Source organism: Berghia stephanieae, chromosome 5 (genome assembly GCF_034508935.2).
Source record: "Berghia stephanieae isolate SIO BIC M18660-M18661 chromosome 5, UCSD_Bste_1.3, whole genome shotgun sequence".
NCBI classification, from domain to species: domain Eukaryota; kingdom Metazoa; phylum Mollusca; class Gastropoda; order Nudibranchia; family Aeolidiidae; genus Berghia; species Berghia stephanieae.
The window spans coordinates 41,377,164-41,404,663 of NC_088364.1; the positions used below are offsets into that span (position 1 = coordinate 41,377,164).

General features: G+C 34.0%; 1 protein-coding gene across 4 annotated transcripts in view; it reads right to left on the reverse strand.

Moving 5' to 3' along the window:
* Positions 1 to 9,832: 9,832 nt before the first annotated feature.
* LOC144972931 (uncharacterized) overlaps positions 9,833 to 27,500 on the reverse strand; it is a 44,413-nt gene continuing 26,745 nt past the window's right edge. For 2 of the 4 annotated variants that reach the window (XM_078914759.1, XM_078914758.1), the window contains 5 exons: positions 27,304 to 27,500; positions 19,076 to 19,249; positions 15,973 to 16,108; positions 12,672 to 12,801; positions 9,833 to 10,023 (listed from right to left, as the gene is read on the reverse strand). The exon at positions 27,304 to 27,500 is cut by the window's right edge and continues 342 nt beyond it. In XM_078914759.1, coding sequence (XP_078770885.1) covers positions 9,938 to 10,023; positions 12,672 to 12,801; positions 15,973 to 16,108; positions 19,076 to 19,249; positions 27,304 to 27,500 — 723 coding nt within the window. In that variant the 3' untranslated portion in view covers positions 9,833 to 9,937. Of the gene's footprint in view, positions 10,024 to 12,588; positions 12,802 to 15,972; positions 16,109 to 19,075; positions 19,250 to 27,303 lie in introns of all 4 variants that reach the window. The other 2 variants (XR_013645454.1, XM_078914761.1) reach the window with 2 other exon arrangements.

Sequence of the window (27,500 nt, forward strand, 5' to 3'; positions counted from 1 at the left end):
ATTGCCTGGAAGTGGAATTTTACGAGTCCGATCCTGTTATCAGAGGAATAGATCATCCAAGCCCATCAACTGCCTGGAAACGTAAACTTACGAATCTGACATATTATCATAAGTTACGTAAAATATTCATATCTCTATTTGTAACTGCCACGATCACTGTTTATCTCTTTTAATTAAATTTCATCATTATTTTTATTTCATTGTAAACAAATCGTTAATTGTTTTTCATTTATAGTAACTAGTAAATTCTGGGGCCTCATTCTACATATATCTTTATGCATAGTCGAGTAGCTCTTTACTCACTTGAGACCATGACATTTTGGAGGGGACACATATAAAGAATTGAATTTATTTAGTTACATATATCTATTTCATCTAACTTTAAAGTTTAAATTGTAAAACTCTTAATTGCCCCACTTGATCATATTTTAATTGAACTCCCTATTTACAGGATTAATTTTTTTTTCTTTTTCATTTCTTCATTTAAATGGAATAGCAATTTATCCATTCATTCTTTCATTCAAATTGAATAGCATTTTATTGATTCATTCCTTCATCCATTTATTCATTTATAAATCATTCATTCATTCATTGTTCATTCATTTATTTATTCATTCATTCATTCACTCATTTATCCAATCATTCATACATTTATTCCTCCCTTCATTCTTTCATTCATACATTATCCATTCATTCATTCATTTATTCACTCAGTTTTTCATTCATTCATTCATTCCTTGTCCACTTTGTTATTATATCACTCATTTCATTTTGTTGTTTGCCTCATTCATGAATTGTTTTCAATATGTTTACATTCCATAACGATTCATTCACCTATCATCCAATCACTCAGTGTTGTGAACACATTTTGTAACTATTGTAAATCTTACGATATTTTATTGTTTTGTATTTCAGACATCACTGTTAAACACTCTTCAATGCCTAATTACAATTGTTGAACAACCATTGAACAAGAGAGAGGTCCCAGCCACGAACTGAGTTGGTAAATATATCCTTCATTATTCTCTTTTACATGAGTTGGGCATCACATAGTAACTATAGACATCGTGATTTGTTTTGCATAGTGATTTGTTTTAAATGCATTTTTGGCATATTACTGTTACCGAAAACCACTTATATATTATGTTCTGAAAAGTGAGTCTTTAAAAACTAAATAATAATAAAAGGAGTCTACTAGCCGTCGTGTTATATTTAGTGATAGATAACTTGGGATTATTTTGGCATCCTATTATTGTTATCACACTCTAGTATATTAGCGTCATTGCGAATAATTGTACACAAACTAACGAGTCACACACATTGGTGATACATTTTTCGTAGTAACATAGTTTAGAGTACACGCGATTGACACATTGTTATTGACACAAGTCATAATAACTCCGCATTGTATTGACACATTGCTTTATAAGATATAACGATAAAAGGCATCAAATTCAACATACATAATAAGTTGAAATAAGAGAGAGAGATTTCTAAAAATAGAACAGTTCATTCCAGTAAGTGTAAATAAATAAAACAGTCAGTAACAGTATCCTGTCAATATAATATATATAAAATATCGTAACTAATTTATTGCAACATGGAAGCATATAAAAGATACTTAAGTCTCGCAAGGGACTTAGAAATACCCCAGGAAAGAATATTTTCATGGTGCGAAGAGAAAGTAAAAGAAGAAAAAGAACATGAAGAAAGAATTCGTAGAGAAGAAAATGAAGAAAGAATTCGTAGAGAAGAAAAAGAACATGAAGAAAGAATACGTAGAGAAGAACGAGAAGAAAGAGTCCAAGAAAGGGAACTAAAAAGACAAATAGCTTTAGCAGAAGAAGAAACCAAAAGGACCCAAATGATGCTGGAAATTGAAAAAACAAAAACCGGTCATGAAAGAAAACATAATAATAGTGATGAATTTTTCGTGAAACTTCCACGCATGCCAACATACGATGAACGCTCAGACTGTCTAGAATCCTTCTTACACCGATTCGAAGTTCAGGCTAAAGGTTATCGTTGGCCAGAAAGCAAATGGGCCACAGCCTTGATTAACTGCTTATCTGGAGAACCGCTAAAAGTTTTCTATACCTTAACAACTGAAGATGCAGATGACTATGGAAAAATTAAAGACGCTCTACTAAAAAGATTTAGATTAACGGAAGATGGTTACCAGGAAAGGTTTCACATTGCAAAACCGGAAAGTGGAGAAGACTTTAATACATTCGTGAACCGAATTACTCAATTTCTAAATCGGTGGCTTGAGTTGGCAAACGTAAAACAAGACGACTTTGCAGGCCTTTACTATCTCACGCTGAAGAATCGAATCTATCAAGCTTGCAACCCAGATTTAGTCGCATTCTTTAAAGAGAGAAAGCCAGAAAACTTGGACAAATTAAAAATCTACGCAGAAAACTTTAACAGCGCACATCCATTGACACCCCTTAGCAGAACATTGAAGGAACCATACTACGCTGCCGCTGCTCAGAGTCCATGTACACCTAAAGTTCAGTACTCAAATAGAACGAGCCGATCAATCACTCGGAACACGCAAGTGAAACAAGATGATCATAGTAACAAACCATGGAACAAACAGTTCAATAGAGACCATAGCCGACCCTATCAAAACAAAACAAGAAATAGCACTGACAATAATACTGAGTATAAGAAAACCAACAAACCTATAATTAAATGTCAATATTGTGGAATGAAAGGCCACACAGCAGACAAATGTTACAAAATCGTGGGATATCCAAAAGAAACTGCAAATGCATCACTCCAAACAAGTGTAAACAATCAGACACGAGTAATGTCAGGAGAAAATATAAATGTGTATTGCGTGAAAGGTATGTCACTTTTAACACAAACTCACAAATCAGGATCGCTATTTTTTTGTGAAGGCAAAGCTAATGGAACTGATTGCAAAATATTGAGAGACACAGGATGCAGTACAGTAGGAATAAAAGCATCTTTGATCAATGACGAAGACAAAACTGGAAAAACGGTACAATGCATCACATTCAGTGGCACAGTCGAAACCTTTGAAACAGCTAATGTGTACATAGAAACCCCATACTATACAGGAATAGTGGAATGCTGTATACTTCCCAACCCCGTCGCTGATGTTATTGTTGGCAATATAAAAGGTCTTAAAGACAACCCAACAGATGTAAAAGAATGGTCATTAACCCAAGAAACAGCTTGTCTAGCAGAAACAAGAAAGATGATTAAGACAACAGAGAAGCCAATGACTATTTCTCTTGAACCACAACAATTTGACAGGAACACGTTCATTGAAGAACAGAAAAAGGACCCGACTTTAACTTCATATTTCAATATCGCAAACAAAGGGACGAAATCAAAAGTTGAATACATAATTGAAAAAGATATTCTGTTCAGGTTACATAGGAAAAGAAATAAAATAGCTAAACAACTGGTCACGCCGAGTATTTACAGAAACAAAATCCTTGGAATAGCGCACGATTCAATAACTTCTGGACATCTTGGGAGCTCTTCCACATTGAAGAGAATATCCGAGAATTTCACATGGCCTGGAATTACTAAAGACGTCCGAGAATATGTGAAATCTTGTGACACATGCCAAAGAAGAGTCGCAAAAGGCAGAATACCGAGATTGCCATTAGAGACAACCCCAGTTATTGAAAAAGTTTTTCAAAAAGTTGCAATTGACATTATAGGCCCTTTAACAAAATCAGATAGAAACCATACACACATACTAACACTAGTCGATTACGCAACCAGGTGGCCAGAAGCGATAGCATTGAAATCAACTACATCGGATCACATAGCTGAAGCATTGATGACAATTTTTACTAGAATAGGCATACCAAATGAGATACTGTCGGACAATGGACCCCAATTTACATCACATATGATGCATGAAACCATGAAACTCATGGGAATCCAACACTCATTCACAACTCCCTACCACCCCCAAGCAAATGGTCTTTGTGAAAGATTTAATGGCACTCTAAAAAATATGTTAAGAAAAGTGTCAGCAGAAAAACCAGATGATTGGGACAGATACTTACCAGCAATCCTATTTGCATATAGAGAAATACCCCAAGAATCTACAGGCTACTCCCCATTTGAGTTGATGTATGGACGATCACCTCGCGGCCCGATCAATATAGTAGCCGACATTTGTAAAGGGAATGAGGAGGACAATAACGAAATTATGTTTGCTTACGAATATGTAAGAAACCTGAAAGACAGAATAGAGGACACGTGTAAGCTAGCACAGGAATCCGTCACTAAAAAAGCAGAGAAATACAAGGAATACTCTGATCGCAAAAGCAAATCAAGAAAATTTGAGATTGGTGACAAAGTACTAATACTCTTACCCGATGACTCGAGTAAACTTTTAGCTACATGGAAAGGACCATTCAAAATAACAGCAGTAAAATCTAATGTTAATTACGAGATTAAAATTAACAACACAACAAAGACATTCCATGCAAATATGCTAAAAAAAATATTTTGATAGAGACACAGTGTCGCAACCTATGTTTACTAATATCGAAGCTTCAAATGCAGGATTAATCATACCGTTGGTCATGGGACACAGACACCCGAGACAGAAAAACAAACAAAAATCGCCCAATTGCAACCACCTAAGACAAAAAAAGAAGTACGCAAAGTACTTGGGCTCCTAAATTTTTACAGGAAATACATTTACAACTTCGCGCACATCGCGACACCGCTAACAAATCTGACAAAGAATGGGTCACCGAACAAAATTGTTTGGACAGAAGTGTGTCAGAATAGCTTTAACCAATTAAAGGCATTACTCTGTTCAGAACCAATTCTTAAATTACCCGACATATCAAAAGAATTTGTTGTAAGAACTGACGCGTCTGATAAGGGCATCGCAGGTGTACTATTACAGGAACATGAGGGAACTCTAATGCCTTGCTTATATGCAAGCAGAAAATTATTGGACAGAGAATCACGATACTCTGTAATAGAGCGTGAAGGACTGGCCATCGTCTTTGCTTTAAAGACATTCAGCAGATATCTACTGCTAAAAGAGTTTGTGGTCAAAACGGACCATAAACCACTCACGTACATAAGAAATAACAAAATGAATAATAGTAGAGTACTAAGGTGGAGTCTATTTTTGCAAAATTACACTTTCAGTATCTCTCACATACCAGGCTGTGAAAATATTCACGCCGACCTACTTTCTCGATTAGTATAAACACGTGAGAAGGGTATAAGTTAACCTCCCATGCATACTGTTAGTTACCTCGCAAATTATGCCAAATCAGAACGCACAAATTCGATAATTTTATTTGTAAACATGATGACCCAACTTAATGTAACATTGAGTATTGTTTGGATATATATACCATACCCATTCATGATTTGGGAAATCTTCTCTTTATCTATTATTGTTATGAATTTTCACTCATTTATGATTAATAATTGAAATGTCAATATTCCATTTACATTTTCATTCATTTCATTCAGTAAATTACCTTCATATCATCGACTTAAATCATGCTTCATTGCCATCACTATTGTTCACCACAATGATTTGTAATCACAATCTTTCATTGTTATTGTCACCCATTCATATACCTACGTTAATATAAACATTTCCATGTCTAGTTAATAAATAATTTAATTGTAGCACAAATCATAACAATGGATTAATGCTAGAGTATCATGATAGTAAATTTACTTCCGTTTGTAAAATCTATCTTTCCCATAATGGTTAAAGAGTATATTTTAAACGTGGGTGGGGGGTGTCACAGTAAAGGTTGTTCACAATTATCTTATTAAATTTTATTTTATTAAGAACTGAATTCATCTCACTCCAGTTATATTTCAGTAGGCTTAGATAAACTTTACCTTCTAATATTAGATCGTCTTTCCTTTTATAGCCTTCCCTCGAATTAATTTCTAATTAGTGAATACTTTTCGTTCTACATTCTGTCACGTAGCCACTTATTATAAAAGCTGATAGGTCTAACATTCGACACTCACTTTCTCTCCACAATCTATGCCGGACGGCCAGTCGCTCTATTCCTATATATATACTGGAAGATTTTTATCTTTTGGGACTTTGTAGATATTATATCTACACCATTAAGACGCCGGAGCTTTTAACTTTGATTGTATAATCTTCAAGGATCAAACCCAAGCCCGCTGTCAAAGGACTACACAATAACTTCTTACCAATTGCCTGGAAGTGGAATTTTACGAGTCCGATCCTGTTATCAGAGGAATAGATCATCCAAGCCCATCAACTGCCTGGAAACGTAAACTTACGAATCTGACATATTATCATAAGTTACGTAAAATATTCATATCTCTATTTGTAACTGCCACGATCACTGTTTATCTCTTTTAATTAAATTTCATCATTATTTTTATTTCATTGTAAACAAATCGTTAATTGTTTTTCATTTATAGTAACTAGTAAATTCTGGGGCCTCATTCTACATATATCTTTATGCATAGTCGAGTAGCTCTTTACTCACTTGAGACCATGACAATAATAATAATAATAATAATAATAATAATAATAATAATAATAATAATAATAATAATAATAATAATAATAATAATAATAATAATAATGATAATATAGTAATAATAATAATAATAATGATAATAATAATAATAATAACAATATAATAATAATAATAATAAATAATGATAATAATAATAATAATATAATAATAATAATAATAATGATAATAATCATCATAATAATATATAATAATAATAATAATAATAATAATAATAATAATAATAATAATAATAATAATAATATAATAATAATAATAATAATGATGATGATGATAATAATAAGAATAATAATCATCATCATCATCATCATCATCATCATCATCATCATCATCATACAACTACTACTACTACTACTGCTACTACTACTACTACTACTACTACTACTACTACTACTACTACTACTACTACTACTACTACTACTGCTAGTAATACTACTATAAAATTGATTATCTTCCTTAATTATGATCAACAATTCCTGTCATTTCCCTTTAGCCTTAATCAATCCTCAGTGGACCTATCCTATTCATGTAACTGGGAAGAAGAGTGACATCTCTAAAGATGAAATTTGGTCATAATATAAAGATGTCTGCTTGTAGTGTACATTTGACAATTTCAATTTTGACATTTCCAAAATTTATAGGATCATTTTTTTCCAACTCTCTTTTTGTTCTCTTCTTTAGCAATTCCTTTAAAAAATCATTTCATTCATTGAAAAGGTTTTTCCCCATTTTTCGACTTTTCATTTTATACCAATTTTATCATATATGAACCGCCGCCTCTATTCGGTATTATGTTGGGGTTGATTCCGATGCGAGAATTGTCTTTAACTTTAATGACAAACGTGAAAGTTGTGCTAATTTTATGTTTTATTGAGGAAATGGTTGTAGTTTTTTACATTGAAAAATCATTTAAATTTGTTATTTCTCATCAATTTAACTTTAAATTCCATTTTTGTTGTCAATTTTACTCCCGACGCAATGCCGTTCTAAGACGTCAGATCACGTAGACCTACACATTCTTTAGGCATAGACCAATATCGATGGACAAATAATTCATTTTATATTTTGTGTGTTTTTGTTGGGGTTTTTTTTATTTGACAGGGATATGTAAATAGTACATTTTGAAAAGGAATTATGAGTTTCAGTTTTGTTGCAATGACTAGATGCCGGCGACAATTTTCACGAATAATAAATTATATCTAGTTTTGTTACTTGGGTTGATGCTGTTTTGGTTTGTTTGTTTATTTGCTTCTTTGGGTTTTTTTGTTTTGTTTTGTTTAGTTTTTTGTTTGTTTGTTTTTTTTTTTTTTTTTTGCTTATTTGATTACTTGTCTTTTTTTTATATTGTTTTGTTTGTTTTTTTGGTTTCTTTTTCTTTTTCTTTTTTTGTTATCGTTTGCATTTGTCGGTGGGTGGTTTTGATTTGTTTTTAATTTGTTATATTTTTTGTGGTCTGTTTCATTTTTGTAATGCGTATTCTTTTTTTGGAAATTTATTTAGTTTTAATGTTGTTGTTTTTTTTGCTTTTGATGGTTCTTTTCTTCACGTATGACTTTGTAAATCGTTTATAGTAATAATGTAAATCATTTATACCTCGCCCATTCAATAGACAATGAGCTAAAGGCGCCTTTTCAATTACAAAAAAGATCAAAACTACAATAACAGGTCATACACAAAACATGCTATCAGTTCCTGTTAGTCCTAAAGTTATAGACAGGCGCTTTAGAAGTATAGATAGTGTCAAATACTGAGGTGAGGTCAAGAAGGGCGATAATAGAAATGTTACCTTCACCAGCAGCACAGAGAAGATCGTTTTGGATCTTCAACAGAGCATCTCTGTATTATGATACTGATACTGCCTATAGGCAGATTGATTCGGTTCGAATAAATTATACTTTTCTAAGTGCCTATTTAATCTGTGGGCGACAGTTTTTTCTGGTATTTTAGACAGAGAGGGAAGATTTGAGACATGTCTAAAAAAACTAATTCTTCTGAGGACAAGCTAGCATTTTTTACGAATAGGTGTGACTATAGTATTGTTTCGAAGGAACTGTGTTAGTCTAGAGAGATTAATCTATTATATCTGTTAAAATTGAAACAAGATGCTCCAGATGTGTAACAAGTAAAGGTGTTGGGAAGGAGTCCAGGTTACAGATTTTATGTGGTGAATGTTTTTTAATTGAATTACCTCTTCCTCGGTCGCTGGCTGAAAACTCACAGAGCAAGCTCTCATCCCAAAAGGGGTCAAAAACTGGTTGACTAGCTTGACACGAATCTAGATTTTCTCGAGTTTTTTCTCTGATAGTAATCGCCAAAAACAGAAGGAAGATCAATAGATTTGTAATATGTTGAATATTTATTTCACGAGTCAGTCTTTTTTTCCAGAGATGACGTCAGCAAAAGCAAAAAGGGTTCTTTATGTTGAACATTCCTTGATTCTCTTATTGAAATATTCAGTTTTGGTTCATTTAATTTGAAATTCAATTTTTCTATTTTGTTCTTTCAAAATGCCCTTGTCAATCTGCAGTCCGGACATGTGCCATTTCCTTTCAGTGCGGCGACGTTCAAGTCTTGCCATCTTTACGAATTTGCTGATTGGATCGATCGTCATAACATTGTAGTGTGAGCACCATAAGAAGCAGCTGCTGCCATCTTTATATCTCGATTCACCCACGGGGTCGGTCGGTAACGGTTCGTTGTTTAAGAGCATGGCAATTAACAAGCTCACTCAATACAAAAGTGTATGCTTTAATTTTCTGGTCGTCTTGTTGAATGGACCTTATTGCATTTTAATATATTTTTTTAAAACTATGATCGATCTTCTTTCTTGATGTGATGGTCCTTTTTTCGAGTTTGGGTTTCTGGAATTCGATATTAAAACTAATCATGAAATGGTCTGAGATGTACGGGTCCTAAACTTCAAGATTGTGAATTGACGTTTTCAGATCTGCCACAAACCAGGCCAGAATATGACCCTTGTTATTGGTGGGCACGCTGACGTCTTGTCAAAGCGAATTTTCGGTTAAAAATTACTTTACAATTAGTACATTTTGATCTATTGAGTTGTAACGAAAGTTAAAGTCGCCAACTGTAATTATTGGTCTGATACTCTTAGCCGATGAGTTTTCTACAATATTAATTGCCATGTATCCAGGATTTTATTTAATTGGGAATTATGGCTTCATAACATGTGTAAAGAATAGATATTGACATTTAAAAAACGTCAATTTTCTTACGAGTGAGCATCAAAAATAAAGGGACAAATATTTATTTGAGCTGAAGCTTTTATTTAAATACTCAAAAAATCATTTGTCATTTAAATAATGCAGCTTTCCACCATGACAGTAATAATCGTTCTTAAGAAAACATAGTTAATCATACTCAGCGCCAATGGTAATGCTAATATTGCCACTGTTGACCTTTGTGGAGTGGTACCATACGTTGGTGTCAATGACGACTGGTTGATAATGTATGGCACACCAGGGTGGAGGGGATGGGCAGAAGTAAAAGAAACATAAATTTGTTAATATTGAATTCAATTAATGATGATGATGATGATAATGATGACGACGACGATGATGATGATGATGATGATGATGATGACGACGACGACGACGATGATGATGATGATGATGATGATGATGATGATGATGATGATGATGACGATGATGATGATGATAATAATAATAATAATAATAATAATAATAATAATAATAATAATAATAATAATAATAATATAATAATAATAATAATAATAATAATAATAATAATAATAATAATAATAATAATAATAATAATAATAATAATAATAATAATAATAATAACTACGACGACGATCCAAGTTCGTTGACAAATATTTTTTTCTTCTGCTTTCCTTATCTTAGCACTTCGTGTTTTTAAAAAGAAGTTGACTCATTTGTTGACGGAGTCTGCATATAACATATATAATTTTAGTTTCCGATTAAGGACGACTGATACTTGTTTCCGATATATTATAATATATCTAATGTTTCTAATTGATAATTCTTGTCAATGTTTCTATTGTTGTTAGGTCTAAGAACAACCAAATAAGCTATTGCTGAAAACTAATAAACCGTCATATTAGTTGTATTATAATGCTCAATTTAGCCCGCTATCTCCTTGCTCTGGACGCGTAAAGAGCCATGAGGCTCATGGAGTCGGAATTTATACAAGTGACATATTTATATGGTATTATATTTTTTAATGACATATACAATACCGGATATCTACCTAAAGAACTAGCTCAATCAGTGTGTATAACACTACGAAAAAAAGTCGAATGCTGTTGAATGTGGTGACTTCAGAACAGTAAGTTTAATGGCACATGTAACAAAACTTTTGCTAAAAATAATACTTGAAAGAATGCAATCCAAAACTGATAAAGAGGTAGGGGATGTACAATTCGGATTCAGAAAGAACACTGGAACAAGTGAAGCAATCTTCTGTCTGAAACGTGACACAAAAACACATTGAAAAGCAGAAAGAAATATATGAATGTTTTATAGATTATGCAAAGGCATTTGACCGTGTAAACCATTCTGAAATAATTCCATGTTTGGAAAGAGTAGGTATTGATGGGAAAGACATCAGACTCATAACTAACCTCTACTGGCAACAGAAAGCAGCCATCAGAATACAAGGAGAAGTATCTGAATACACATCCATCAGAAGAGGAGTACGACAAGTCCGTTTTCTCTCCCCATACCTCTTCAACATCTATACATAATTCATCTTCCGACAAACTGAGTTTATGACGGAATCAATGTTGGTGGCAGAAACATCAATAACTTTCGCTTTGCTGATGACACAGTTCTGCTTACAGAAAATGAGGAACCCCTACAAAAACTAGTAAATGATGTCAATATCAATAGCGAAGCCATGGGCCTAGACAAGAATGTATCAAAAACCAAAGTAATGGTGATGGCAAAGGATTCCAATGTTCCCACTGACATAACAATTAAAGAAAGGAAACTGGAATCAGTTAAAACATTTAAATATTTAGGCCAACGTATCACTAATAATTGAAAAAGCGAGTACTATGAGTAATGATTACTCAAATGTTATGTACACTCGGCTTTGCTTTACGGTTCGGAAACATGGACCATGAATAAAAACATTGAAAAGCGAATTGAAGCCTTTGAAATGTGGACATTCCGTCGTATGGCCAAGATCAGTTGGACAGAAAAGAAGACCAACGAAGAAGTGTGTGACATTATGAACATAAGGCCAAACTTATTGAAAACAATTAAAACAAGAAAGATCAAATATTTTGGGCATACAAAGCGCCACATCTCCATCCAAAACCAAATTTTAGAGGGATGCGTGGAGGGAAGGCGGACAAGAGGTCGACCGGCAAGGATATGGATGGATGACATCAAGTCATGGACTGGCCTTACTGCAGCTGAATGCAACAACAGGGTGACGGATAGACGTGCTTGGCAGAAAATTTCACGTCGACCTCTGAAGAGATGACACGGCAGAGAGAGAGAGAGAGAGAGAGAGAGAGAGAGAGAGAGAGAGAGAGAGAGAGAGAGAGAGAGAGAGAGAGAGAGACCCAGACTTGTCCACTCGTTGATGATGTTTTGCCAGTTTGTTTTCTGCCTTCCTATTCTTCTCTGTCCTTCTACAGTGCCCTGCATGACAGTATCCCAAAAGTTATCATGGCGGACAGTGTTTCCGAACCATAACAGTTTCCATCTTTTAACTATTTATAACAGTGGTTCCTGCCCTCCTGCTCGATCCTCTACCTCTTCTAATATATCTTTATTTGTCATGTTCTCCAAAATATGAACCTCTCAGGATTTTCGTGTAGCTCTTATTTTCAAAGCACAGATTCTATTTTCTAGATGAGGATTGAGAGTCCATGATTCACAGCCATAGAGCAGCGACCAGTAATATTATCTAACAGTTCATATGTTACGTGTTGCTATTGGTCAGGGACCCTTTTTATAAAGCGCTTTGAGCATGTTTGGTGGATATAGATAGATATTATTAATAATACCGTTTTGAGGCGATGGATCACAAATCCGGGTTTTCATAGTGATGGTTTCCTGGCATCTAAACATCTTGATTATATAAACTTACAAATATCTCCTTTTTCAACCGTGACCTCTATTCTGTGACACTGGTTACTGCACTCAGGACTTGGCAACAGGAGCCAAGTTTTGCTGCCAGATATCTGGGCTTGCCATGATGGACTCCCTACCATGTCAATCTGTGAATAATGTCGATTATACAATGATATATATATATATATTATATATATATATATATATATATATATATATATATATATATATATATACTTAATCAGTTAACTCCCACACTCTAATAAACCCGTATTTAAAATTTTGGCCAGAAAACTCGTCCTGCAAGTATCAATCGATTTAAATGACCATCAACTTGACAAAACTCTCGTACCTGGGACCACTCAAAGTCCCAGGTGTGAGAGTTTTGACAAGATGAGAGTCAATTAAATCGATCGATATTTGAAAGTCGAGTTTTCTGGCAAAATGATTAAATACGTATCTTCCCAGAGCACTCCAGTAACTTGTTAACTGACGGTCATTATAATAGAATTTTAATGACAAAGAATGCTAATTAACAAGCATCTTATTCAGAGACTATTAAAAAATTGACACCCCCCCCCCCCCCCCCTCCTAACAACTTCACCATTTTTAAAAGCTAATGAATAGATTTGTATTTGTTTTATCTCATGTATTGTGATGATAATATCTGATAGACAAGGCTCGATCATACCACATAAACTAATGTATATTGTAGTACTCAACTTTTATCCAACTTTCATATTAGAAGGTTTATAAAAAGCAATCCTTTCTTTTAAAAATATAGCCTTGTGGAAAACATTTTGCTTATTTGAGTCTATAAAAATAAGTATACGGCGCACAACTCTACTTAAAGATTTGACAATTAGAAATGTATTTTTTACAGATAGATAAACAGATAATTTGATTTCCTTTTATAATTTTAAGTCAATTTGAAAGTTCGTTGAGTCCAACAGATATCATAAAATACGTACCGACGACACTAACGCTCTCAAAATCAACTAATTTTGACACTGTAAGTTTGGCGTTTTTATGCATTCAAAAAATGTATTCACTTAATGTAAATGTTGCTGCTCGAAGCTCGAAGTAATAAATAATAATGTGAAATTGAATGTAACTTTCAATTAAATTACAAAAACAGACCATTTGATCGTTTCGGGTTTCCTCTTTATCAACAAATGAGGATGAATGAAACACCACAGATGAATGAGATAATGTGGTAGTGGCGTAGTTAAGATGAATAAACAAAACATTGTTTGCCAGGAAATTAGTATGCTCCTTTGTAAGGAAGCACGAATTTAAATAGAATATTAGATATTTCTAAAAGGTGCGCAATTAATTAAGTGAAAAGAGGGGAGCGTGGGGGAACTGTGTAATGCAGTTTAGAAAGTGAAATATAAAAACGTGTAGACTGTTGTCGGAAAATAAATACAATGGAATTAAAAATAAATAATAAAAATAATAAATAAGGAATGTCGGTATAAGTCTAAATCATTAGTGACAGCAGCAGGAAGTCATCTGTGGTGTTTTATTCATCCTGTTTTGTTGATAAAGGGGAAACCCGAAACATTCATTTGATCTGTTTTTGTAATTTAATTGAAGCTTACATTCAATTTCACATTATTATTATTTGTATTCACTTAATTACTTTAAGGATTTCAGATCTACACTAATTTTTCAACAGTTTTCATCTATTTATGACATCAAGTATTATTATTGACCCTTTGATGCTTTCAATTTGATGGTTTCGGGTGGATAATACCCACGTTTAACTTATGGCCACACTTTCAACTCTATCTGTCCAGTATAAACATCAATACAGAAATTCCTGAGTGAGGAGCTGTCCGATTGGCTTTTTTCAGCAAATTGTGGCCTTCATAATGATATTATTCACTTGATCATATTAAGGTATTCGGATTTACAGAAATTTTAAATAAGTTTCACCGATTAACAACATCAAACTAATATTACTGTCGTTTTTATGCCATCGATGTGATAAGTATTGCCCTGGGAAGTATTTAGTTAAACGTTATTGGCAAACTGTCAATGGGAGCGTCTATATTCATGTTTTCGTCCAACCTAGCATCGATCACATGATTTTTTGCTGTACAACGATTGGAATTTTCTCAATGTATCTAAACACGCTGCTTTGTTTATGAATGCTGTAAACACACCCATGTATCATGCTGAGCAAAATGACCAATTGTAACGTTGGTTATTCTTAAAATGTGAACACCTTTCACTATGTGGGTCATTTTGAGCACTCTTTGCAATGTGACCAATGACCTCGAGCACATGGAAATGTAATACAGATCGTACCCATTGAATCTGTCTAGTTTCTAGCCCAAACAAACCAAAAATAGACATATTATTATGATGAAATACTTGATACTGTTCGCGTCTGCTTCAGATTTTCATTTGACCTCAGGATTAAAGTGGGCAATACACCCATTTTCTTTCATGTAAGTTAGATCATTGTGTATTACTTAGTTTTGAATTATGGGCAAACTCTCAATTTTACCAATCAACAATCAAAACATGATCACCAGAGTACTGTACTACTGTACTTTAAGGCAAGTTCTCGATCCCAGGATCGGGGAGACACTCCGAAAGCTCCTACATCCCCAGTATTCTTTCAATATGTATTTTAACCGTTGATTTTTTGTCAGGCGTTTATTTATTCAATTTGTCATCATATAGAAGGATTTTAAAAACTCTAGAACAAACCTTGATAGATTTGTGAAAGTTAAAAATTTTCGAATTTGACTATTGTTTTGATTCTCGGCCGCCTTTTTGATTTGTGAAGTATTGAAAAGTAGTGCAAAGCAGTCCGAGGATCTATTTTTCTATTAGGGTTAGCTCGAGATCGGAGGATTTTTTTTTCATTAGGGTTAGTCATAAGTCTTAGCAGAGGTGCTAGGGTGTTTGTTTTTCCTATTAATATTAGGGTTAGTTAAAGGTACTAGGTTTTATTTTTTCTTGGGGTTAGTTGAGGGAATATTATTTGAGTTGTTTCCCTTTGTAGGAGCTTTCGGAAAGACTCCCAAGGATCGTCTTTCAACTCTGCTCACGTCTGCTACTTCAGGTTTATTTTCGCAGTTGAGTTTCTTACCACAACCTGTTTTCACACACGGACAACAGGGTGTTTACATTTGTTAAGAAATATCCAACCGTTGGACAGCAACAAATCATGTGATTGATGACATATTTGAACGAAAACATGAATATAGATCGCTCCCATTGACAAGTAAATTTCTAAAAATGTCGGGGAGGGAGTTTAACATGCGACATAACTCCTTTTTTTCTTTTTCTTTTCTTACATGCACCTGTGCTCCATATCCCGGACCTCCCATGAATATCCAATCAGTTGGCATGTCGTTTGAATCATTGGGCAAGAAGTATGGTCGACTGTACTGAGTGCGGAGAATTGAGCTGACATCAGAACCACAGTCGCTCCTGCCAAAAGACGAGATGGAACATAGGTCAACGTCATTTAAGTAACAGTCCTTCAGAGCCAATGGATCCATAGAGCTAGAGTTGCCCCGGTTTCTATAGCAATAGGAAAGGACAATAGCAATTGCTTGATACCCTTTAGAGCTGACGCTAGTCTATCGCAAAGTACTTTCCGTCAGATCTAATAAATCCAGCGAGGGGAGCACAGTCACTCCTGCCAAAAAAAAAATAATTGAAAGGTGGTCAACATCATTCCATATAGCGATATTTATTTAAAGTTACCACACACAAAAAAAAAGAATAATAAATTAAAACAATCGACCATAATCAACATGTGACTCGCAAACTCAAGGCGGTATTATGTTGGAATAAATGAATGAATCCGTTTGTAAACACGCCTCACCAGCGTTTTCACATCTTACTAGCTCTGTTTGTTATGTGCTTTTTCAGCGGAAAAAGCAACAACAACTTAATGAGAACTGCCCATAAAATGGCTGGCTATAACAACACCAAATAACCGAGTGAAGTCAATGTTGTTCCTTCTTCAGGAAAAAGCTGAAATTTCAAAAGATCAATTGTATTAGACCCGTGGAGTCGAAGTTTATCCCAGGTTCTATAGCGAGAAACGGATAGGACGCTAGTCTATCGCAGAGTACTTTCCGCCAGATTTAATAGACCTAGCTACTCAATCACTGCCGGGTGAACATGGGGGAGGGGGGGTCAGAAAAAACTCGCCTGCACCGGGGATTAGCCACGGTCCCATGTAGTGTGAAGCGAGTGCTCGACCAACTGAGCTATCGAGAAAAATACAAGACATAAAACATCTCAAAAATCGGTCTTCCTCGACAGGGAATTGAACCTCAAACCTTCTGATTACCGTTCGATCCCCAATCGTGGAAGACTGATTTTTTAGGGATTTTTTTTCTTTTTCACTTTTCGTTGATGAGGTCATATAAATCGATCGATAATTGAGTTTTCTGGCCGAATTTTTAAACACGCGTCTTTCCACAGTCCGGCAGTTGACAGATTAAGGCCGCTTGTCCACCAACACGGAAACGATCCATAAACGACACGTCTTTTTGAAATTTTTCTTAAAGGTGTGTCCACCGAGAGAGAAACGACACGAAGGGTTAATTAGACAAATATAGTAGTACTGGTTGTGTCCGCGTGGTAGTGGTGGTGGTGGTGGTGGTGGTAGAAGTAGTGTTAGTAGTAGTAGTAGTAGTAGTAGTAGTAGTAGTAGTAGTAGTAGTAGTAGTAGTAGCAGTTGTAGTAGAAGTAGTGGTAGTAGTAGTAGTAGTAGTAGTAGTAGTAGTTGTAGTAGTAGTAGTAGTAGTAGTAGTAGTAGTAGTAGTAGTAGTAGTAGTAGCAGTTGTAGTAGAAGTAGTTGTAGTAGAAGTAGTAGTAGTAGTAGTAGTAGTAGTAGTTGTAGCAGTAGTAGTTGTAGTAGTAGTAGTAGCAGTTGTAGTAGTAGTAGTAGTAGTAGTAGTAGTAGTAGTAGTAGTAGTAGTAGTAGTAGTAGTAGTAGCAGTTGTAGTAGAAGTAGTAGTAGTAGTAGTAGTAGTAGTAGTAGCAGCAGTAGTAGTAGTAGTAGTAGTAGTAGTAGTAGTAGTAGTAGTAGTAGTAGTAGTAGAAGAAGAAGAAGAAGAAGAAGAAGTAGTAGTATTAGCAGCAACAGCAGTAGTAGTAGTAGTAGTAGGAGGAGGAGGAGGAGGAGGAGAGGAGGAGGAGGAGGAGAAGGGGAAGGGAAGAAGGAGAAGGTGGTGGTGGTGGTGGTGGTGGTGGTCGAGGTGGAGAGAAGGAAGAGGTTTTCGTGGTGGAGGAGGAGGAGTAGTAAAAGCGGCAGTTAAAGTGATGAAGTAGTAGAAGTAGTCGTACTAGTAGTAGTAGTAGTAGTAGTAGTAGTAGTAGTAGTAGTAGTAGTAGTAGTAGTAGTAGTAGTAGTAGTTATAGTAGAAGGAGGAGGAGGAGGAGGAGGAAGAAGAAGAGAAGGAGAAGGAGGAGGTGGTGATGGTAGTGGTGGTGGTGGTGGAGATGGAGGAGGAGGAGAAGGAGGTGGTGATGTTGGTGGAGGAGGAGGAGTAAAAGCAGCAGTAACAGTGATTTTTGGTGGTGGTGGTTGTAGTAGTAGTAGTAGTAGTAGTAGTAGTAGTAGTAGTAGTAGTAGTAGTAGTAGTAGTAGTAGTAGTAGTAGTAGTAGTAGTAGTAGTAGTAGTAGTCAGTCGTAAAAGAAACAAGATAAATTAACGAGTGTTGTGAGAATAATATTCACAAAAGGAGTTTATGGGAAATTCCATTAGAAAACTGTGTCAGGAGATAATTTTTGAATAAATAAGATAGATACAAAATAGATTTGAAATATGGTAAAAACGCATAAAAAATAAGCGCACGCGCTTTGATTTGATAAATTCTGAGGTGCTAACACCGATTCCGATATTATTATTTTTTTTAGATTTGAGCACAAAAGTGTGTTTTTTAATATAAAACTCTGACGAAGGAAATGGCTGATGACTAATAATCAAACGTTACGACCAAAATAGTGTATAAACTATTCGCAGTGTCTTGCCGGAAATGGGCTAAAGACATATCGTTCCGTATCGGTGTCACTGAATACGGGTTACTTCTCTTTTAGTACTCAGATATAGGAAAATGACAGTGTCCTATTTTTTTTTCCAAAGACTCACGACTTTTTGTCGGTTCGATTCTGTTTTGGTGGACACGGCGCCTAAGTAAGAATGGCCGGTTTAAGAAACTTAGCTTCAAAATTATCAGAATTACGAAATTTAAGTCTTTTGCAAGTAAAGAAATTACATTTACTCTCTTCAATAGAAGCAAATAATTTAACACACTCACACCTGAGAATTAAGACTAAAAACCCATTTTTTTTTTGTGTCCTGGTCATCCCGACATAAAACCGAATTGAGACGGTGAGACACAAATGATGCTAAATAATAAATTTGGAATCAGTACCATCCAATATACCACGGCTTTGTATCATTCTTCAAGGCAGCCCTGTCATCCGGCATCTGAAAGACATCTGCAAGATTGCCGAACTCGGTCAGGTAAGGAAAAAACTGACAGTTATGACGGAGAAATTCCATAGATCCGTTAGAGTCACTGTAGAGGCGTTTAAAATACTGGAAGCTGGAAGATAAAGAGCAAACGTTACACATTAGCAAGATATTGGCAAGGAATATCTTCACACTCTCTAATGATTAACCAGAACGAAAAATACTTTAAAAAAAAAAAAAAAGAAGAAGAAAAGAAATCAACGAAAAGTCTTCAGTACGACACAATGGTTTCCCCAACATTGTTGATTAAAAAAATAAGTCATCAATCATTACTTTTATTGATTATTAGATCATACCATATCTGTTTCACTGACCAAGACACTTAACAAAGGAGATTGGGAAAAATCTGTTTGTGCTATAGATATGAATAAATTGGGCAAATAGATATGCTACGCCCCTTAATTTCTTTCCGTGAACTTATTATGCGCTATTATATTATAGTACATTTTATCCTTAATCCAAGGAAATAAGTAATAATAAATAATCTAATGACTCTTTTTCCTAATTATTAATTAATTGTCTGTGGGTTATGTTTTTTTTATGGTTTAACATCTCTTGCGACGCTTTTAGGTCAACCCCAGTGAAAAGAAATGTGATGAAACCGCCCCGCCCCCTAAAAAAGTAAGAAGGGAGGGGGGGGGGGGATTCAAAAACGTAACAAGGGTATACTCCAAAATAAAATCACTAATTTATCTAGTTTAGGCCCACCCAGGTGTTCCACTCATACACAAGCGCAGGTTACTTTTTTTTTTTAACCTGAGCTTTTATGTAGCGCAAAGTCCCAGCTTTGAGAGCTTTTGCACACACAAAAAGGGTCATTTAAATCGATCGATATTTGAACTACGAGTGTTCTGGCCAAATAATTATTAATTACATGTTTTTTCCAGACTACGGCAGTCAACTGGTTGAAAGGTAATACTTCAAGTTAAATCCAGATAGACTATAGTCTATTCGTTTTGGTTTCTTATGTTATTGAATGTTTTGATTTCAGAAAGTTCCGATTTTAGTTATTTTGTTTGTTTTGTTCAAATCGTATATATTCGGCTATGTGGTGTCGTGGTATCGAATCGGAAGGTCCTGTGTTTGAGTCCCCCTCTGAGTAGTGCATGGTTGAGTCCTTGGAAAAGGCTCATTATTTACATTATCTCAACGTACTCAGATTGAAATGAGTACCTGGCCGTTATCATCATAGTCTCTGTCAGAAAAAAATGTGATATAGCCTAAAAGGCTGTTGACTAGTCAACCCTTGTAAAGCACTTTCAGCAAGTTTAATGGATATTGCTTTATATAGAAGCTCAATTTTTTTTTTTTAAGTTAATGTTCTATTCACACAGTTTTATGCAGCTTAGGTATTTTAGTGGGATTTAATGTTCATCCTTTTCTAGCGTTCTCATGTACAAGTTTCAAATTTCGTCCAAATATGCCGGGTCCTCATATACAAACCAGGCATAATCTAATATGTCCCCTGACTTTGATAGTGATAGTAAAAATCAATCATTCTTCAAAACATTTTTTAAAATCCGAATGACATTTACCTCTCGATATTTTCCCTTTATTATCACAACTAATATACTTGAATTAAAAATATATTCTTCTTCATCCTCCTTCATATGTGCAAACCACCTGGGGTGTATTGTCGCTTCTCAGTTAATTAACCGTGTTTGTACTACGTTGTTCTAATAAATAAATTAATTAATAAGTTAATGAATGAATAATAAAAATACTATTTTATTGTTATTATTATTATTATTATTATTATTATTATTATTATTATTATTATTATTATTATTATTATTATTATTATTATTATTAATATTAATTTATTTCAACAATTTCTGTAGAGCAGGCCACAACGTGACAAGTTTAATGAATATTATTCAAAAACAAACTTTCTCAACAATGGCTATACCCAGGGCTGTGTGGGCTCACCAATATTGTATATCATCTATACTAACGATTGTAAGTCTAACATTAAAAATTGTTTAAACATTAAATATGCAGATGACACCGCCATACTAAAGGTCTTTTATACAATGTAGAAAATTCCTCAATTAATTTTTTTAACGAGGTAAATAATTTTATACGATAGTGTCTAAACAACACTCTTAACTTGAATGTAAACAAAACGAAAGAGGTAATATTGATATTCGAAGGACTTGCTTAATACATCAAGACATAATTATAGACAATGTACCCGTAGGAATTGTAACGCATAAATACCTGGATGTACACATTGACAATAACTTGAATTTTAAAATGTACGTTGACCATGGCCCGTTTTCATGAACGAGGACTAGATTTTGTTATTTACTAATATAGTAAATGACTAGCTAGTCTTAAGCCCAAGCGAAGCAAGTGAATAAGAACATCGGATTTCATGAATGCTTTCTAGTCTTGGCAGGGACGGCTGGTAATAATGGGCAGGGTGGGCAAATACCAGCCTGTTTTTTCAAGTTATATGCTGTATTACCAGGTCTGAAATAATCAAATTTAAATTAGATAATTTCAAAAGTTACTACTTAAACTTTATACTTCGTACTGAAATCAATTTGTGTGTATTTTTGATAGATTGCGAATCACCATGCATCCCTTAATGCATAAACCAGGATACGCTCCTGTTCTTTTTTTTATCACCCCCCCCCCCCCCCAACCACTCCACTCCGCCCACATCGTCATCTCATCGTCTCGTCGCCCGACGGTGAACTAACTCCGATTTTTGCTGTCTGGCCTCTCTAGTACTAGGTCGGGCTAATTCAAATGAGCCCACCTTATTAACCAGTGAAAACTAAATAGAGATTTTGGCAAACGAACTTTTTCTTATTTATTGCCTTACTTGTGCTGGTACCATTGATGTAATGACTTTGGGAATGTTCCAGTATTGAATTAAATTTATTAATTTACTAATTTTACATCAATTTAGTATTGATTTGTGTTGTTTTTATATATTTGTTTATCCATTTAAACTTTTCTTTTTTTTCTCGTTTTCTTTAGTGCTTCTCAAAACTCATTTATTTAAATTGTTTTCTTATTTGTTTTTTGTTGTTGTTGTTTTTTTTTGTTTTTTTTTGTTTTGTTTTTTAACAAATTAATTTGTTAGTTCTTTTTTTTTTTTAATTCTTAAAGTAATTACCCCTGTATTTTTATTGCCAGACAAAATAATTTTGCAAAACAATGTAATTTTCTATTGTATTCCGTATAATAAAACAAAACACTTTTATTCAAAAGTCACGACTAAACAAATATATAAAATACAACCACCATTTTGGTTTGCTCAACATTTGAATTAGTATACGAGAAATACTCTTCTGAGAAAAGGAGAGAGTTGAATTCTAACTGACTTATAGAGGAAATACGGAAGGGTGGGCAGATTCCGTACTTGCCCGTCCTGAAGCTAATACATACATAAGATAGTTCGCGATGAAGAGGCGGGAAGCTCGGGGTTGGTTGGGTAAGGAGTAAAGATAACACGGTCGTTATTGTTATAGTCTAACGAATGCATGAGGAGAAATTCGTAACATTATTTTGTCTTAATTGTATTGTATGAAGTATTGGCGAAAGCCTAAGATTAAATAAACGTTGTTTTGTTTGTCTTATTTTGACTATGGAACTGATACTGATACGAGTACTTGTCATAGCAGAGCTGCCTACTTGAAATAGGAAAATAAAAATCGTAGTTTTCAGGGCTAATAAAATCGTAGATATTTTAACTACCCTTTTAAAAAATGACCGGAATTTCGACTGTTTTGATAGATATCAATTTTTTTTAAACGAGAAAAAATGATTGGAAACGTAATAATGATGGTGATGGTGGTAGTGATAGTGGTAGCGGTGGTGGTAGTAGTAATGATGGTGGTGGTAGTAATGATGATGGTAATATTATTATTGTTATTATTATTATTATTATTATTATTATTATTATTATTATTATTATTATTATTATTATTATTATTATTATTATTATTATTATTATTATCATCATCATCATCATCATCATCATTATTATTATTGTTTATTATTATTATTATTATTATTATTATTATTATTATTATTATTATTATTATTATTATTATATTATTATTATTATTATTATTATTATTATTATTATTATTATTTGTACGTATTGGTGGTATTACTATTGTTGTATTTTTGTGTGGTTATTAATGGTATCAGTTTATTGTTTGGTTCCATTTACCATTTTTTTCCCACTTTCATGTGGTCATCAAATTGTATGATTTATTGTCGAAAGCCTAAGATTGAATAAACTTTGTAATATCGTATGGTAACCATCATTGTCGACGACATCGTCGTTGTCATCATAATCATCATTATCATCATCATCATCATCATCATCATCATCATCATCATCATTATCTTCATCATTAACAACAACAACAATATTAACAACAAGTACTACAATAGCAATAAAAACAATATCAACATCATCATAACATTTCCGTCATCGTCTCCACAACTATCATTCTAACCAACAGCACCACCAAAACCACTACCATAATTACATCCTCCTCCACCACCACCACCACCGCTACCACTATTCCAACCACTACCACCACCGGCACAATCACTCTAATCATCAAGACAGCAGTGAAATGCAATTTGAGCTCTGAATGAAACTCGAGTCATATCGCTGTTGTTGCTTCTCGATTAAAACTTTAAGGTTACTACATACTACTGAAAACCAATAATGTAACAGAAATATTAATCTCGCCGTTGAGGGATTAAAGCAAATCTTTAATTTTTTCGAGTGAACGAAATGGACTTGTATTGTCAAGGTGTTGTCGCATTATGTCTCGTCGCTTTATTTTTTAGTGGTATTCTCTTTCGTGATTCAGTTTTGATTACGTTTGGAATAATTAAAATCTACTTGTATTGTCATTTCATTGTGAATGTGATTATTTGTGGTTGAAATATTATTTTTAAAGGTGAAAAAAAATAATAATTAAAAAAAAAATTAATTAAAAAATAAATAAATAAATAAAATAAAATAAAAAATTATATATATATATTTATGACCGAATCATCTTTGCCCCACCACTGTAAATAGGCTAGAACCGCCACTGAGTCTTGGACTAGCTAGTCTCTTGCTTAGAAGTAGGCCTTGGAAGGATGGTGAACAATTCGGCTATTTTGTGCGGGCAACATCACGCTCTCCAGTACACGACGACAGGCAAGATACCCGCCTTCCTCTTTTCAACGGAAAAGATTTCCAAAGAGCAGGAATTATCAACTCATGCGCTATATATAGTATTTCGTTCTTTTCATATTTTAACTTACTTTTGCGATCCTACTAATTGACGTCTGGAGCCGTTCGGAGCTTCGAACAGCCCGGGGGCTTCTTGGTGGCTCCATACGGCTCTAGACGGCCTCCGGACGTTTCTAAGAGCCTCCGAATGGCTTTTAAATGCTATATACGGCATCCGAACAGCTCTGGAGGCTCCGAACGGCTTTTGGTAACCTTCGATTACTGTTACCGTCGGTAATAAGTACATTGACAAGTGACAAAAACGATTATTGTTACCGATTTATAAATAGTACATTGACCATTGTAAAAACGATTTTTGTTACCGATCGATAAATAGTACATTGACCATTGACAAAAAGATTATTGATACTGATCGATAAATATTTCATTGACCATTGACAAAAATATTATTGGTATTGATCGATAAATATTACATTGACCATTGACAAAAAGATTATTGGTACTGATCGATACATAGTACAGAGCAGTAAAGTTAGGTGCCCCAAACGTAAACAATAACAAGTTGCTAGTGATTTCCGTTAGGGACCGGAATAATTTACGCACAATATAGGTCTCCCAATTTTGGAGTTTGAGTTGTAGGCAATACACTTTCAGTATTGAAAATATGTTTACATAAAATCTAACAGTTGCAGAAATAATAATATAAGGCTAAATTATTATGAAAATCAGGCTCCGAATAATTCTCGTTTTGTTCACACCAGCGCAATAATTTGCTCTGGTCTAAAAATAAATAGACTGTAACTTTTGATAAATTTTAGAAAATTTTACCTTTTGTTCCATAAAATATCCATATCTAGACATTATTTGATGCATGATCGAGTATTTATGAATATGTGTTTCTTTTGCCACCTAACAGCCAAATTTTAAAGGTTATTTTTTTCTATTATTTACATTGGAACGTGAGCTGTCAAGACAGGAACATGTGGTTTGCCACGTGCTTCTCGACCTTTGTTTACGTTTGGGGCACCTAACTTTACTGCTCTACATTCACTATTGCAAGGAAGATTATTGGTACTGATCGATAAATGGTACATCAACTATTGACAAAACGATTATTGCTACCAATCGATAAATAGTACATTGGCCATAGACATATCCATTTTATTCTATTTATTTATTTATTTATTTATTTAACTATATATTTATTTAATTAGTTAATCTAATCTTGCGGCCAGTACCTAAATTTTCTCTCAACCGATATATCATTTAGGAGTCCCGAAAGCTAAATTGGTAGAGCACTCACTTCATACTCAAAGGGACCAGGATCGACCCAGGGTGAAGTCGAGATAATTTTTTTCATAAACATCTCCTGCTTTCAATATTTCACAAAACAAAATGGCGACGGAAAACCAAAACAATAGTCGTATTAGGAAAGTTTAAACTTTCGCTAGTCTATCAAGGTTTGTTCTAGAGTTTTTAAATGCTACTATATATTGATAAATGTAATAAATAAACGCATGGCAAAAAATCCATGGTGAAATACAAATTGAAAGAAATGCTAGTACGAGAAGCTTTCGGAATGCCTCCCCTCCAGACGGCTTCTGGAAAGCTTCGAAAAGCTCTGAGGGCCTCCGGGTGGCTTGAGAATGATTTAGATGACCTTCTGACGGCTCCGGGTGGCAATTAGTAGGACCCTACTTTTGTCACGATAGATCAAATTACGTAATATTCACTGTCGACTGTTATAGACTGCAATGATGTCCATCGTTGACTGCCTATTCTATATTTAGGCCAATGGCGGTTTCATCGAGACCGACGTACACGGAGATTGAAACTCAAAGAAATTTAACACACAAAAAAAAAACAACAACAAATAAACAAATAAGAGAAAGTGTGTTCTCATTAATCACATTATTTCAGTCAGTTACAATGCCAACAGAATAACTTTTTTCTCCACTATACTTTCGATTAATTTTTTTTTTTTTTGGTTGTTCTTTGACGCAAACCCTTCGATTTCGGAGTCTCGTTCACTCTCAACTCGCGAGCCGATGTATTCAGTTGTTGTTTTTTTATTAGTTTTTACTCACAAAAATGTGTACTTTCGACTATATGCACTTATCTTATAGTTTTTTAAAGCCAGTGGCAATGGCAACAGGACACTTTTTGCCTCTGGCATTCGTAACCGACGTATTTTCTTTCCGAATCGAAGCGTACTCAATCTAAAAATAGTTGCTATCTTGTTGACGCTATGCTGTCTCCTAGTAACTAGCTTTTGCACATGACTAAAACTTGGCCAACTTAGTTCGAAGGTGCCGTGATGTTAGTCCCGGATTTGCTTAGTCATCTCACATGAAATTCGATTTTTTCAAGTCATTGACTAAAGTCAGAAAAGGTCAGAGACCAAACCCTCGTCCGTGTTCATGAAAACTACCCCAGGAGTCAATTATGTACGTGTGTGATCGTGTGTGCGCGCGTGTGTATATATTATTATTCTATTTTATATTGGCATGGAGGTGAAACAAAATAAATGTAATTTTTTTGGACAATAAATTATATTATTATTATTATTATTATTATTATTATTATTATTATTATTATTATTATTATTATTATTATTATTATTATTATTATTATTATTAATCATCATTATTATCATCATCATCATAATCATCATCATCATCATCATCATCATCATCATCATTATTATGATTATTATTATTATTATTATTATTATTATTATTATTATTATTATTATTATTATTATTATTAATAATAATAATAATAATAGTAATAATAATAATAATAATAATAATAATAATAATAATAATAATAATAATAATAATAATAATAATAATAATAATAATAATAATAATAATAATAATAGTAAAGATTATTAAATGGCTTACTTAAAGCTTTGTAGAGCTTTCCAGTCTTCAATGGCACCCTTGATCAAAACTGGTACTGCAGTGTAGGCATGGTATTTGGTGAATTCCTTAACAGAGATGTTATAAACAATAGGGACGTGCCTTAAATTTGCACAAATACCACAAGGCATGTGAGAGCGAACAAGATCTGCACTGAATTCCATCAAGTCTAACAGGCA